This window comes from Rhinolophus sinicus, chromosome 1 (genome assembly GCF_057876585.1).
Source record: "Rhinolophus sinicus isolate RSI-liver-muscle chromosome 1, RSI-T2T, whole genome shotgun sequence".
Lineage (NCBI taxonomy): Eukaryota > Metazoa > Chordata > Mammalia > Chiroptera > Rhinolophidae > Rhinolophus > Rhinolophus sinicus.
This window is the reverse complement of record NC_142501.1, coordinates 29,612,706-29,626,189: the sequence shown is the minus strand read 5'-3', so window position 1 is coordinate 29,626,189 and position 13,484 is coordinate 29,612,706. Positions and strand designations below refer to the sequence as shown.

General features: G+C 40.3%; 1 protein-coding gene across 2 annotated transcripts; it reads left to right on the top strand.

Moving 5' to 3' along the window:
• Nucleotides 1-496: 496 nt before the first annotated feature.
• On the top strand, nucleotides 497-10,592 carry GPRC5D (G protein-coupled receptor class C group 5 member D). Of its 2 annotated transcripts, XM_088796475.1 has the most exons (4): nucleotides 498-658; nucleotides 1,433-2,369; nucleotides 7,272-7,328; nucleotides 8,423-10,589. In XM_088796475.1, the coding sequence occupies exons 2-4, from the start codon at nucleotides 1,475-1,477 to the stop codon at nucleotides 8,428-8,430; spliced, it is 960 nt and encodes a 319-aa protein (XP_088652601.1). In that variant the 5' UTR covers nucleotides 498-658; nucleotides 1,433-1,474; the 3' UTR covers nucleotides 8,431-10,589. The 2 variants fall into 2 exon arrangements, with proteins under 2 accessions (XP_019600246.3, XP_088652601.1); XM_019744687.3 differs by lacking the exon at nucleotides 7,272-7,328 and having other exon boundaries at nucleotides 497-658; nucleotides 8,423-10,592.
• Nucleotides 10,593-13,484: the final 2,892 nt, after the last annotated feature.

Below are 13,484 nucleotides of genomic sequence, written 5' to 3'. Positions count from 1 at the left end.
ATTATACCAAGCTCCACACTTGATGGACATCCAAGGCCCGAGGAAGGACTTCCAACGGAGAAGAAAAGAGAGTAGTAGAGTAGAGAAGAAAAATTTCCCTTAACTCACAATTTTGCCAATTGCTGACGCTTTTATTGCATAGACCCTTCCTTTCTGGCCCAGTAAAACACTTATTCCTTCGTTGAATGGATGCTCCTTTGGATCTTATGATTAAAATCCAGATGTGAGGGAGACTCTAGAGATGGCTTTTTAGAGAGTAGGTCAGAAGAATGAAGTGTCCTCATGGAAGGCCAACAGAGGACCTCTCACAGCTTCTGGAAGTCATTGAAGTATATGGGGAAGAAGGTGTCTTTCCTAAATTCACACCCCCTTCAGGACCTCCCTAAGCTTACGGTGCCTCTAGTTAGCAGTAAGATGGAAAATAATTGTTCTCACCAAAGAAATCTCTGTAGAAAAGCTGCTGTGAAACTGGAATAGGTGTGTCTTTCTGACCTTCCGGTTCTTTTTATAGGCACTGCAGGAATCTGAGTGAGGGCCTCCAGTCCTTCCGCCCATTTGGGGAGAGAATAAAGAAGCTGAGGTTGTCTCCGTCTTACTCATTGGTAGTTACAACCTCGCAGCCACCACAGCCTCAGCTTCTAGCGTGGACACAGAGAAGGTAAGTCGGAATGAAGGGGCCATGCCTTCAGCTATAAATCTGGGGTACTCCATCCAGCTGGCTTGGGAATAATTGAAAAAGAGTAGAACTAGAAGTATTCAATTGCAAGGTACTTTTTTCCAAAGGAATATGTGGAATTTTTTTCCTAGGCTACCTGTATTAAGGCATAGATTTTGGTGCTAAACTGTCCAAAAAGTTACTTAAAGGCAGGGACCATTGTGTATTATTCTTGGGTGAACAAATAGTAGGTATTTACTGAATAGACTTGAATTAAAAGAAGGAACAGTCATTAGAGTTACTAGGAAAAATCACCTGCCTGTCTCCTTCAAGCAGCACATCAGCGTCTTGAATGACCTAATGATCCTTTAATGTTGACAGCCCTTGTTCTGGAGCCTAATATAACTAGAATATCATCAGTCATGCCAACATTGTCTCACACGCCATTTTATGAAAACAATTCATCTGGGCCGGCCGGTGGCTCAGGTGGTTGGAGCTCTATGAAAACGATTCTGCAGTAGGCTACAAAAAGCCTTGGTAGAAATTGTGACGTAGAAATGGATCGATTATCTAGAGGCCCCAAGTGAAGACTGTTCTGCTTTTCCAGCAGGATGGAGCTGGGATAGTTTTGAAGGTTTGATAGTTTTGAGCTATTTTGTTCAGTGGGTCAAGGTGTCTTCATCTGGGACTCAGAAATATGACAGCGCCCTGCCTCTACCCAACAGGCATTCTATGGTAGATGTAAAGTCATAAGGTTGTCTCATGTTTTTTCTGCAGGGGAACAGAAGTCCATTCTCGTGAGGTCCACCTACAGTCACCATGTATGAGGACTGTGTCAAGTCCACCGAGGACTATTATTTCCTGTGTGACACAGAGGGGTCATGGGGCATTGTTCTGGAGTGCCTGGCAATAATCGGCATAGTGGTTACAGTGATTCTGCTCTTGGCATTTCTCTGTCTCACACGAAAGGTTCAAGACTGTGGCCAGTGGAATGTCCTCCCTACACAGATCCTCTTCCTCCTGGGTGTGCTGGGGCTCTTTAGCCTTGCTTTTGCCTTCATTTTCCAGTTCAGTCAGCAAACTGCCCCTGTGCGCTACTTTTTCTTTGGGGTTTTCTTTGCTCTCTGTTTCTCCTGCCTTTTGGCTCATGCCTCCCACCTGGTGAAGCTGGTCCGAGGTAGGGTCGCCTTCTCTTGGACAACAATTCTGTGCATTGCTATTGGGCTCAGCCTGTTGCAGACAATCATTGCCATTGAGTATGTGACTCTCATAATGACCAGGGGGATGATGTTTGTGCATATGACGCCATGTCAGCTTAACTTGGACTTTGTCGTACTCCTCGTCTACGTGCTTTTGTTGATGGCCCTCACATTCTTCGTCTCCACAGCCACCTTTTGTGGCCCCTGTGAGAACTGGAAGCCACATGGGAGGCTCATCTTCATCACTATGCTCGTCTCCATCATTATCTGGGTGGTGTGGATCTCCATGCTCATGAGAGGCAACCCACAGTTCCAGCAGCAGCCCCGGTGTGATGACCCTGTCATCTGCATTGCCCTGGTCACCAATGCATGGGTTTTCCTGCTGTTCTACATCATACCTGAGCTCTGCATTCTCTACAGATCATGTAAACAGGATTGCCCTCCACAAGGCAATGCCTGCTCAGTCCCAGCCTACCAATGCAACTTCAGAGTGGAGAACCAGGAACTCTCAAGAGGTACTTTCCCCGGGGGGATTCAGGGAGCAGGGAGGCTCTCTTGGGGGCAGGGGAAACAAGAGAGAAGTAGGGCAACAGGATAAACCAAGAGGGAACAAAAAGGAATGGTCAGAATTTAGTGGATGACAAAGTAGTTCACGCATGGAGTTGAAAACACCCAGAATCAAGGTTAAATTTTTATGAAAAATTAGTTCTGCCAAAATACAGAGATTGATGGAGCAAGACCAAGAGAGCAATGAATCAAAGGCCTTAAGGAGAGAGGGTGTGGCTCTGGGAGCTCATGCTGGGTAAAGAAAGGCACCCACTATAAAATGAGTTAACCAGCCCCAAATTAGGCTTGGACCATGCAATTGCATGACATATAATGCTAAGTCCAGATGTTTTGGCTGTCAACTACAAAAGTCAATCCTGGCAACAGTGATTGACATTTAAAATTTTAAGTCTCAATGCTAATTTGCACAAACATCATAATAAACCGATTTGTAGGACTCATCACCTCATTAAAGTCACAAAGCCCAGTAACTTCAGGATTTCTACTTTTTCAAACTATTCACTGCTTAAAACCCTTCAAGGTTTACAAAATGCGACAGGAACGGCCATTAAATCAGAATTCTGAGTAAAGGCACAGATGTATAATCATTAATAAAAATAAAGCAGCTTGCTTATGTGATATTTTCATAACAATTTCTAGGTCATATTTTTATGCTTATGTAAGATGAAGCCACCTGACTATGCTTTGTGAAAGAATGCAATATATTATCCATTACAATAAGGAGACTCTGATCCCCAACAATGTGGGGAAAATAGTGGCTAATTTCAGTCATCTGGAAATATGTCAAAACTAATTATTTCCTTTCTGAAACATCTGGCCTATTATTCATCACCAAATATCATAGTTTACATCAATTTTTATGTCTTAATAGGCATCTGATTTTTCATAATTTATTTCTAATGTGCAAAGATGATATTATTTTATATATTATATAGTACTGATAATCTGCATTTGGTTCAAAAGAATTAATAGAAGCTTTCCTTTCAAGTGAATACACTTTTTTGAGATGTAATCTATAGCTAATTACACATTCAAATTAAATCCTGTTCAGATAGATGCATTCATTAATTCTTTTCAGTTCAGTTGACAGAGAGTTGGAAATTGATACTATATTTCCTTCCTATAAGAGTTTTTCTTCACTCGTTGATGATGCGTGATCAGATCACTGAGGTTTGTGGCAGAATTGCATAGTCAATCTTTCCTGAAACTATTTCTCATAGCCCTCACCAAAAGATAGGATAAAACTTCCCATGTTTGCTTTATTGTTTTATATTTCCAGGAAACAAAAGCCAGAGAGAGAGGAGAGAGAGTTTTTCGAGTTTCGTAATAAAGCCAAACACACAGGGATTCGTAATAATCAATATTCCATACCCCCAAAATATTAGGCAAGTGTTTAAACTCTTCTACGGAGTGTCTTAGAAGAGCGAGGGTTCGCAAAAGCTCCATGTTTCCTTATTGTTATCCTTATTACTCAAGTATGGTTAGAAAATCCATTTATGAGCAGGAAATAGCCTGCCACTGATAGTCATTGTCCACGTAGTTTGATATTTGTGTGTGTGTGTGTGTGTGTGTGTGTGTATGCAGGGGGGAATTAATAGTGTAGTAAAGAATACATACATAGCACTCCAAAATTGGGCAGAATGACCAGAAACTTAAGCTTAGAGAATGGAATCAGAATTTAAGTCACTTGGGAAAAGTACAAATATCAAAAATTAGAAGAATGATGAAAACAATAAAAAGTATAGGATTACACCTAGCTGGGAAAAACATACAAAGAGACACAAAATAGAGAAGAGCCAGGCAAGTACAGTATCATAACAATTACTTGAAAAACCATGTGTGTTGTCATTCACGAGCTGACAGTGGGAAAGCAGCTTACCACTGTCTTTGTTTTTGTTTGCTCGAGAAACAATCACCGTCCTACATAAACAGACATGTGGTCAGCAGGAATAATCAGGTGATTGTGCTCAGCATCCGTCAGTCTCTAACGAGAATACCCCTTCCACTTCCAGGATCCACTAATGAAAAGTGTGGGGAATCTGGAGAGGTTTCGGTGGGAAACCATAAAGATGATTCAAGGGTTATAACGTCAGACCTATGTGGAAAGGTTAAGGCAACGAAACTGAGATGGTAGTTCTTAAGGTGCTTTTCTCATAGACTATTTAAATTCTCTCTCTCTAAATTCTGTACTACAACATGACATTTTGTATGAGTCCATGACGCATGTACTTGTCATGTGATTCTCCTGATTAATACTGTTTGTAGCTGTGACTCCAGTCACATAATTATTTGATTTACCACTGGGTTGTGGGACCAGAATTATTAAATTGACAGAAGAGTAAAACAAGAGGAATCGCAGGGAATTTCACAAATACAAAGACCTCTGTCCAAGAGGCTGCTGTCCTGTTTTTTCGGTTCTCCAACTGAAGACAATGGATAGAAATGAACTCAAACCAAAGCATGAGCGATTTAGATTAAATATGAAAATAAGAGTTAATAAATACTAAAACAGATCAGCAGAGAAGATTAAGGACCCTTATTTCCCTGGGAGTCTTTCAAAAGAATATTAAGCTTTATCTCTCTGAAGTGGCTTATGGTCGTAATTCCAAGATACAAAAAACACCCAGATGGAAAATGAAAATGCAATTGGGCATGTTACTACAGGACAGCAAACAATTGGGTATAAATATTATTTTCCCTGTGTTAAAAATGTGTTTCTAAAAAGTATATATGGATTGACCTTTTAATATTAGTTGCTCTTTTAACTGAGAATTTTAAATGTGATCAAATTTGTAGAGATCTTAAGTATAGAATATCAGCCATGAATCACTTTTTTTATGACGGTATAGCTCCTGTTCTAATTATTGACTATCTGTTTTAGACTAATTAGAATATTGCTATATCAAGGTTGCTAAAAGCAACACCCATGTAGATTTGGAAGTATCACATTATTGTGGGCATTTTTCTGTCCAGTGTTTGAATGTCTACAGACAAACCTAGTATGATTCTACTTGAAGGTATTAAGACAAAAATAACAAGTCTAGGTAATATAAAAATGACTATAGTCAATGACTATAAAATAATATGAATCAAGAGAAAAATGTCTCTGTAAACATGAGCCCTTTGGGTTGTTTTCCTTACAGCAAATACCAACTCTTGCTGATCATATCCCTTTTTGACAATTCTCAATATTTTTTTCTCCAAGGCATCCACCTTACTACGAGAAACCCGGTTTGAATGGTCGCAGGGGGGTGTGGTTTCTATTTGTTCTTTCATGTGAACAAATTGCAAAACCATTCTGTTGTCACCCTCAAGAGCTACAGGTCACACAGAGAGAACTGTATAAAATAGGAAAGAAGACAGTGAGTCTGGACAGGACTTGTTTGGTCTGAGGGCAGATTAGGCGAGGATAATGACATTCATAAAGATTTAGGGAGCATGAAATAATTGGGTCTGAGAAAGAGTGCAGAATCTGGTCTCACATACCCTGGCTTTGGGGTTCAGGTCTGCTTCTTACCAATTCTGAGAGCAAACCAAGCTCCTCAGCCTCTAGAAGACCAGGCTCCTTGTCTTTAAGTGATGGTTATAATGTCCCTGCCTCCTCCACATATAAATGTAAGTTCTTACTCAACTCAGATTCCATACCAGGAGGTGGTTGCAGGATTCATACAGAGAGAAAAATACCCATTAGGAACAATAACTAAAGCTGGAGAATTAGGCTTCTCTAATTTATGATCTGGTCTAATGAGAATGTTGGGTGAATGGTTACCAAGGGGCTAAGTATGAAGGAGTCCGGTCATGCCACAAGGAACAAAGTTAAACCAAAATTCACTTCATTCTGCTGTGAAGGAAAGAAGAGCATTTCATATTTCACAGGATCCAACCCCACTAAAAAATATCCAGAGGAGGACGATGTCAAAGCATCGATTATAACTACACCACCAGCACCACCACAGATAATAATATACAAAGGATAGCAGTATGGTGTTTTCTATATATATATCATGCCCTATTGCAAGGGCCTTGCATATATTCATTGACTTAATCTTCAAAAAAACCCTATGCAACAGATTTACGGTTATGATCATCACAATCCCTCTTTTATTCACACCAGGAAACAAAGGCAACAAAAGCTTAAGGAACTGGTAACACAGCTAACCAGTGTGACAGCAGAGCTGTCCTGCTCCAATGTTAAAGCCACTAGTGTGAACACTAGTGACGCAGTGATATCTGTGACCATCAAACAATAAATATGTATCGAGCAAGGGCCTTAGAGACACACAGCACCTCTCTTCGTAGACCTGAGTCCTTTTGAGGACACAGACATTAAACAAATAACCACATGTGTCATCTTCTATGACAGCATAAAATTGTCTTTAGGGATTTTTCTATTCTGTCCCATTTTTTAAATCGAAATTTGTAGAGCATCAAGCCTAAAGGGACTTCAGAGAGCTTCTAGTTAAGGCCTTTAATGCCGTTGCAGACAGTGAGGTGCCATGGTCGTGGGCGTGTGGTAATTCTGAGAAAGCAAAGGCTCTGACCCAGTGCACTGTTCTTTCTCTAGAAAGGGATGATGACTCTTCAGCCTCTTCCATTACTAAACACAGATGTGCTTCTCCTGAGCACACACACGCCGTCCACATACAACCTTCCTCATAAGCTTTAAAAACACTCTTTTTAAAATCATAGATTTTTTTTTTTTTTTTTTTTTTTAGAACCTCAGTGGAGAATTCCTTTTTAAGGGGTCGAGAGCCTCTTTGCAAGCCATTGAGTGTTTTCATAGTGCTCCAGGTGCTGTCTCCAGGTGAATCTCCGGCACTAACCCATCCCTTCCCTCCTTTGGCTTTCAGCCCGAGACAGTGATGGAGCTGAGGAGGATGTAGCATTAACTTCATATTCAGCTGCAGGTAAATGTGCTCATCTGCATTCACCAAGGAGGGCCAGAGCAGGCACTCCAGGCTTCATCTGCAGTGGCTTTTATTGACCCAAGAGAGGAGAGGCAGGGCAGGGTCCTCTGTACAGGCCTGTGGAGCTGAGCCATCCAGACTAAACCATACCAGGGCATTAAACCATACGAGCCCCTCCCAATGCCATCGCCACTGCCATCAACAATATATTCTGACACAGGTGAATGTCCCTGTAAAGAAAAAATAGCTTGAAGGGCTTGCTTGAGGGTGAAGAGGCCATGCGCACCATTTTTTGCCTTGGGCACAACAGGGGATTGTAAATATGTCTGAGTGTTGGATCTGTTTTTCCTATCAAGTCTAAATGTATCCCCTGAGCCGCACTGCATGCGTCTCTGAGTCACTGTCTAGCTCCAGCTGCCCAGGCTGCCCCAAGAGCTGGGCTAGGTCTGTCACCAGCATCTGGATGCCCAGATGAGTGTACCAATGTTAATCTTTTCAGGCAAAAACAGGGAGCCGTGCTGAGTAGAACTGGAGGCAACTTGAATTTGTGCCATGATGGCTTGAAAATACACAAATCTGGACAGCCAAAAATACGACATTGGGACACACTTCTTATATTATGGGGATTAGAAGTAACTAAAATCTGAGAGTGAAAGTCATGCTCAGACTGTTTTTTCAGGGAACTGTACTAGGTAACTATAACTAGGCTAATCCCTCTGGTCTGTTATCTGAGATTTTGCCTTTTCCTGGAATGACACACAAACCAGGACATAGCTATAATAATTTACTGTGATTAACTCTCTGGAGAGCATTTACACAATGGGAAAATCTTGATTATTCCTTCCAAGAATTTCTTGGATTACTTTCAACTTCCAGTGATCAACTATTCAAGAATCTTACAAAAAGATTCTTATTAATGACTAAGAGGGAACATGATAAAGAAGGTCCGATATGGGTAGGCTCAATTTTTTTCTTTTTCTTTTAATTAGCAAAGGTTTAAATGATGATGAAATGATAATATTTCAAACAGTTCTAGAGCATATCATTCCCTTTGTTGGCTCAGAAAGTTCACGACAGCATTTCTTCCTTTCCAGACTGTTGATCCCATGCAAGAGTATTTCCTCCCATGGGCTATATACTAGGCCCCCAGCAAGATGCAGACTTACAAAGTCCACAGGAAACACGAGTAGTGAAAACCCAGAAGACCGTCTTAATGTAGCCCTGCCAACAAAATATCGGCTCATCCTTTCTTCTCTGCTTCCTGGTTCTTTCCAACCATCTGGACCCTTCATCAGAAGACTGCCTGTTCAAGCATAATTACAATCTTGCTGGCCTACTTTGGCTATGTGTCTCTTTCTTCGTTCATGTAATTCAAAGATCCCCTTCCTTAGGAATGCTAGATCAAATTGGCGCCTCTTACTAATGGGACCTTGTGCTGAAGAAATTAGGGTCATACTAATATGACAAAGTCTAGAGGTCAGTAGCAACTCACTATTGGGTTACTCTTCTAGTCGTTTTTTATAAAGGGCCCCTAAATATGAATGACTCGGCATTTGCCATAAAAGTTATAGCAGAACCCTCAGGATCCCCAAACTGGGCATTGCAAGGAGTTGCAAGCTGGTAGGCTTTCTCCCATGATGTTTGCACCCCATGACAGCCAGTATGACAGCAAATGTGGCTGAGGTCAGTGACCTGCTTTGATGAACCCATAAGAGCAAAGGAAGAGCCACCCCAGTTGATGCTCATAAAGGATTTTAGGTGGTGCACATAAAAAGCAGAGTCTGCCTGTCTTGATGTTTCTAATGAACTGATGCCTCTGCATTAATTACTTTGCCTCCATTCCTTGTGCAGCCCCACATCCTTCCCCATGGATTCATGTGTTCTTAATACTCATTCATTATATGTAACAGGTATAACAGGACCAGAGTCAGAAGTTACTACCCGAAGGGTGCTTAGGGTCGAATTCAGCCCTCTCCCCTTGCAGATGAGAAAACAGAACCTGGGAGAAATGGAATGACTTGCCCAAAGTCGCACGGTAGTTAGTGATGGGCCAGGTCTTCCAACTCGTAGACCACTCCTGTTTCCACTCCAGGGAAACAGGAGTGGTCTCCGTGCCTGTATTTCTGTATTAGCAAGTAAAGCATGCACCCAAAGAAACAAATATTATATTTCCAATCAACGAATGCTGAGCGCCAGCTATGTGAAAGCACTTTGAAAAATAGCTAAGACTCCATACATGAAAAAAAAGCTTTTTTAATGACCAATGTACAGCATGGATTGTTCAACATCAATGAGTATCTCCTGAGCCCCTGGAAGGTGCCAGGAGCCGTTCTCAGCCCTAGCAGACCAGGCAGACAACACTGCTAGGGTGCAGCTTACATTTTTTTGTGGGGGAGACAACACAATGCGGAGAATTTCAGGAACACAGACAAGGAAAGGGACTTGCTGGGATCACATGGTTTGTTAGTGAACATGGTTGTTAGAACCAACTAGAATCCAGGTCCCCAATCGTTGGTCAAGTGCTCACCCTCTATACAATGTTCCATTTTCATGTATTTTTCTACTACATTCCAATTAGCTGCTCCTTTTTGAAATCTGTGCCCTGAGCAATGTTCTCAACACAAACCAGTATCTAGGTAAATGACCAAGGAGTTTGATCTTCTGCCCTTCTTAGTAATAAAACATTGAGAGATGGTGTTTAAACATGAAGACTGGCCTATCGATCAAGTGGCACACGACTTAACAACTACATCAAGAACTTCATTTGAGGGAGAATAGCAAGCCACGCAACCTTGCATCTGCTCTGGGAAAAAACCATCATCACTGATCCTCCTAGTTTTTAATCCCGAAAATGATGACAATAACACCTTCAACATAATCTTGTTTTGTTTTGTTTTGTTTGGCAGGCAGGCAGGAGATGTTTCTGTTAGTAGGATGACAAATTTTAATAAATCCATTGAGGCCACGTACAATGGCTAATTGTACTGTTTCTCAAAATGTTTTTTCTAAATTAGTGAAGGTAAAATTGAACCTCTTCATACCAAATTGCCTCTGAAGTGTGTAACACAATTTTTTCCAAATTTTGAACTATGTATTAGTTAGATTTGGGAGTTTGTGGGGTTGCAAGTGTTTCATTCAGGCTGTTTCAAGAATGAAGTTATATTATAAGGTTACACATGGCAACAAGGAGACAAAACTGTCTCTGGGAACCCAGTCTAGCCACTTATCTGGCTTCCTGAAGAGGGAATACTGTCAGGCATTGGGAGGAGCTTATGGTCCCCTGCTCTGGCGCCACAATCCCCCTTAGCCACTTTGACACCTTCCTCATTGCCTCAATTTCCTTTTGTGGTATTTTCTCGTATCCACCCACTAGCAGCTGACTGATTCTCTCCCCATATGTGATAATTCAGATTCCCAAGTGGAGGTCTGATTGGTTCAGCTGATCACCACTGTCTCTGATTTGGAGCTCTTTTGCATCAGCCCTCTTTTTAATCTACAATCAGCCTGTGGATTGGTTACCCTTGGGTCCGGTACCAATCATTGGTCCATTCAGCTGTGCCTGGCTTAGTCGTGTGTTACAGACTTGGTCACATATGTCTGCTCCCTTAGTGAGAAGCTGTGGGCAGGGAGTTGTCCCTTGGGCCGCAGGGGAAGGCATAGCACGCGCCATGAGTGTCCAACTAAGAAGAGACTAACCAAGGAATATATAATTTTATAAAATTATAGAATATTTTAATGAAAATACAATTTCATTTCTTTTGAGTTTGTGGAGAAATTCACATAAACCTCAAATCCCAGTAGTCTTCTAAGTTGCCTATTTCAACCTGTAGTCTGGTCAGGCTAAATTTCCTCATTCGCTCTACCCATTATTACTTCTTCTTTCTTCTTTTAAACAAATGGTCCTTTTTCTTAGAATTATATCGACTTTATATCGGCCAGATTCATGCTTTTTTATCCTTTTCCTCCTTCCACAATCAATTCCAAATCTACCTGTTCCCAGAAACTTTCTCTGATGACATGGACCCAGGGTTGTCACATACGAAGACGAACTTAACTTACGGCAAAATGAAGTCCTCTTTTTCCCTTCAAACTCAGAGGGTAAGCAAGATACTTCCATAGCACCTTTCTTGGAATAAGCCTAGTCATCTATTTTTAAATCACACAATTAATGAGAAATAAACTAGAAAATCTCTTTTGTTTCCTTGGTACAAAAGCCACTATATTTTGCACTTGAGGGAGGTGCTTCTCAATGAACATTAAATGGGAGCGATCGTGAAAACCTTGACTTTTGAGAAGTAATGCTTGACATCTGAATAAAGAAAGACTTTTCTTGGAATTGTTAAAAATGTCTGAATGGCTCATGCCGGTTGGTCTCCTGTGAGAGATGATATTTGTTTGCTGCTCTTCAAAGACAAACTAGTTAGAATTAAGCTTGCATTTTAACATATAGCAGAACTTATTTATTCAAAGGACTTCAAAGTGGTCACCCCAGGAGGCACAAAGATGCACCATTGCTTAAAACATTATTAAATGCTTCTCCTGGACTGCCTTCCAGAATATCTCAAGGGATAAAAAAGAATGTCTCGAGAAAATCAATGGGACTGAATTACTATGGTGGTCAAACTGTCAGATTGGAAAAGTGAGTTCAGTGATGAATTTCTAATGTTGACCTTATCCCTCACTCAAAGAACTACCAAGCACACTTTGCAATAGATGTCATTGGCTATCTTTCTGGATTTTTCTAAAGATAGTGGAACTATCAGAACTTGAACCATATCTAGTATGTGATTAAATCAAGTCTGGGTTTAGAAAAGATGTGCCCGGAGCACCAGTGAGTTGAGTCCTCCACCAGACTCAGTTTTTTTAACATGAAAATTAAGAGGATTTTCTTGACTTTCATATGTTCTTGAAGAAAACCATTCACATGTAAAACTTTGACATTTGGTATGAGATTTATTCATAAATTTTTACCCATAAATTCATTTGGGGGCCAGATAAAAATTTTCATTTTAACAGAAGTTTCACATGATTACAGTCACAAGTTCTTTAGATAATTATGTCAGGATAGGACTCAAGATAAATTAAATTGGTAGGAATTTCAGTTGCATCTATCACTGTCCACTAACGGTAGGATAACAGAGTACTATGTGCTGTAAAGCAGACACAGAGGAAGCTATCCATAAAAGAGGCGTAAAACAGATACAGAAAACATGCAAATTATAGAGTTGCATATATGTTTCAATTCATGGAACTAACATATTTTTTAACTCACTAACATAGTCTTTATATGATACAAAGTCACTAAGGGAGCACACTGTGCTTTTAAAATTCCTTTTTAATGTGAAATTCACCTCTTAGTTATCCTGTTTTTAAGAGTTTAAGGATTTGAATATCTTCCTAAAACAGGACCCACCTGCATATACTGAGGGGGCTGGTCTTTTTAAAATACATGCTACAAAGGGAACGTTTTGTTGTAGTTTCCACCTGGACTTCATTTATACATAGAAGAAACTTTTGTAGACTTCGTCTGCAACTTATTTTTAAATTCCTTAATGTCTAATTCAGTGGCATTATTCCCAGGGCAATTTATTTCTGGAAAAACTGAGCTCTTTAATTTTTGCTTTGACTATATTGCTGATTCAGATGAAAAGAATGTTTTCTATATCTCTGCTATCATTAGGGGTTTGTTTTAAAAGCAAATGAAAATCTGCAGAAAGAAATGAGAAGACACCTATAGCAGGGTAAGATCTTAGAACCCAAGGGTCTTTGAGATGACTGGTCCTTTAGGCTAGTAAGTAGCACTGTACAATTTAAAAATGGTTTTCTCATCCACTGTCTCATTTGATCTATGAGATGGATTAGGCCATTTATCTTACTAAGTAAGATACTAAGATTCTCATCTAAAACTGCACTTGGCTATTCTCACTCTGCTGTTTTATACAGTATTATATGAACAACATCTGTAAAATAAAATAGACACATACCACATGAAAACTCTTACTGTCACTGAAAGTTTTCCAAAAAAGACTGCTTTTGGGGTTTTAGTTATAGTTATCATTGCCATATTCTGCTATTGATAACTCATTTTTCTCAACATCGAAACAACTGGTTGAAGTGGCTATTTAGGAAATAAGGAAAATCAGTCAATTTTATGGA

Coding starts and splice junctions, on each gene's coding strand:
- GPRC5D (XM_088796475.1), top strand. CDS start 1,475: ATGTATGAGGACTGTGTCAAGTCCACCGAGGACTATTATTTCCTGTGT. Junction 2,370..7,271: donor GAACCAGGAACTCTCAAGAG/GTACTTTCCCCG, acceptor TTTGGCTTTCAG/CCCGAGACAGTGATGGAGCT.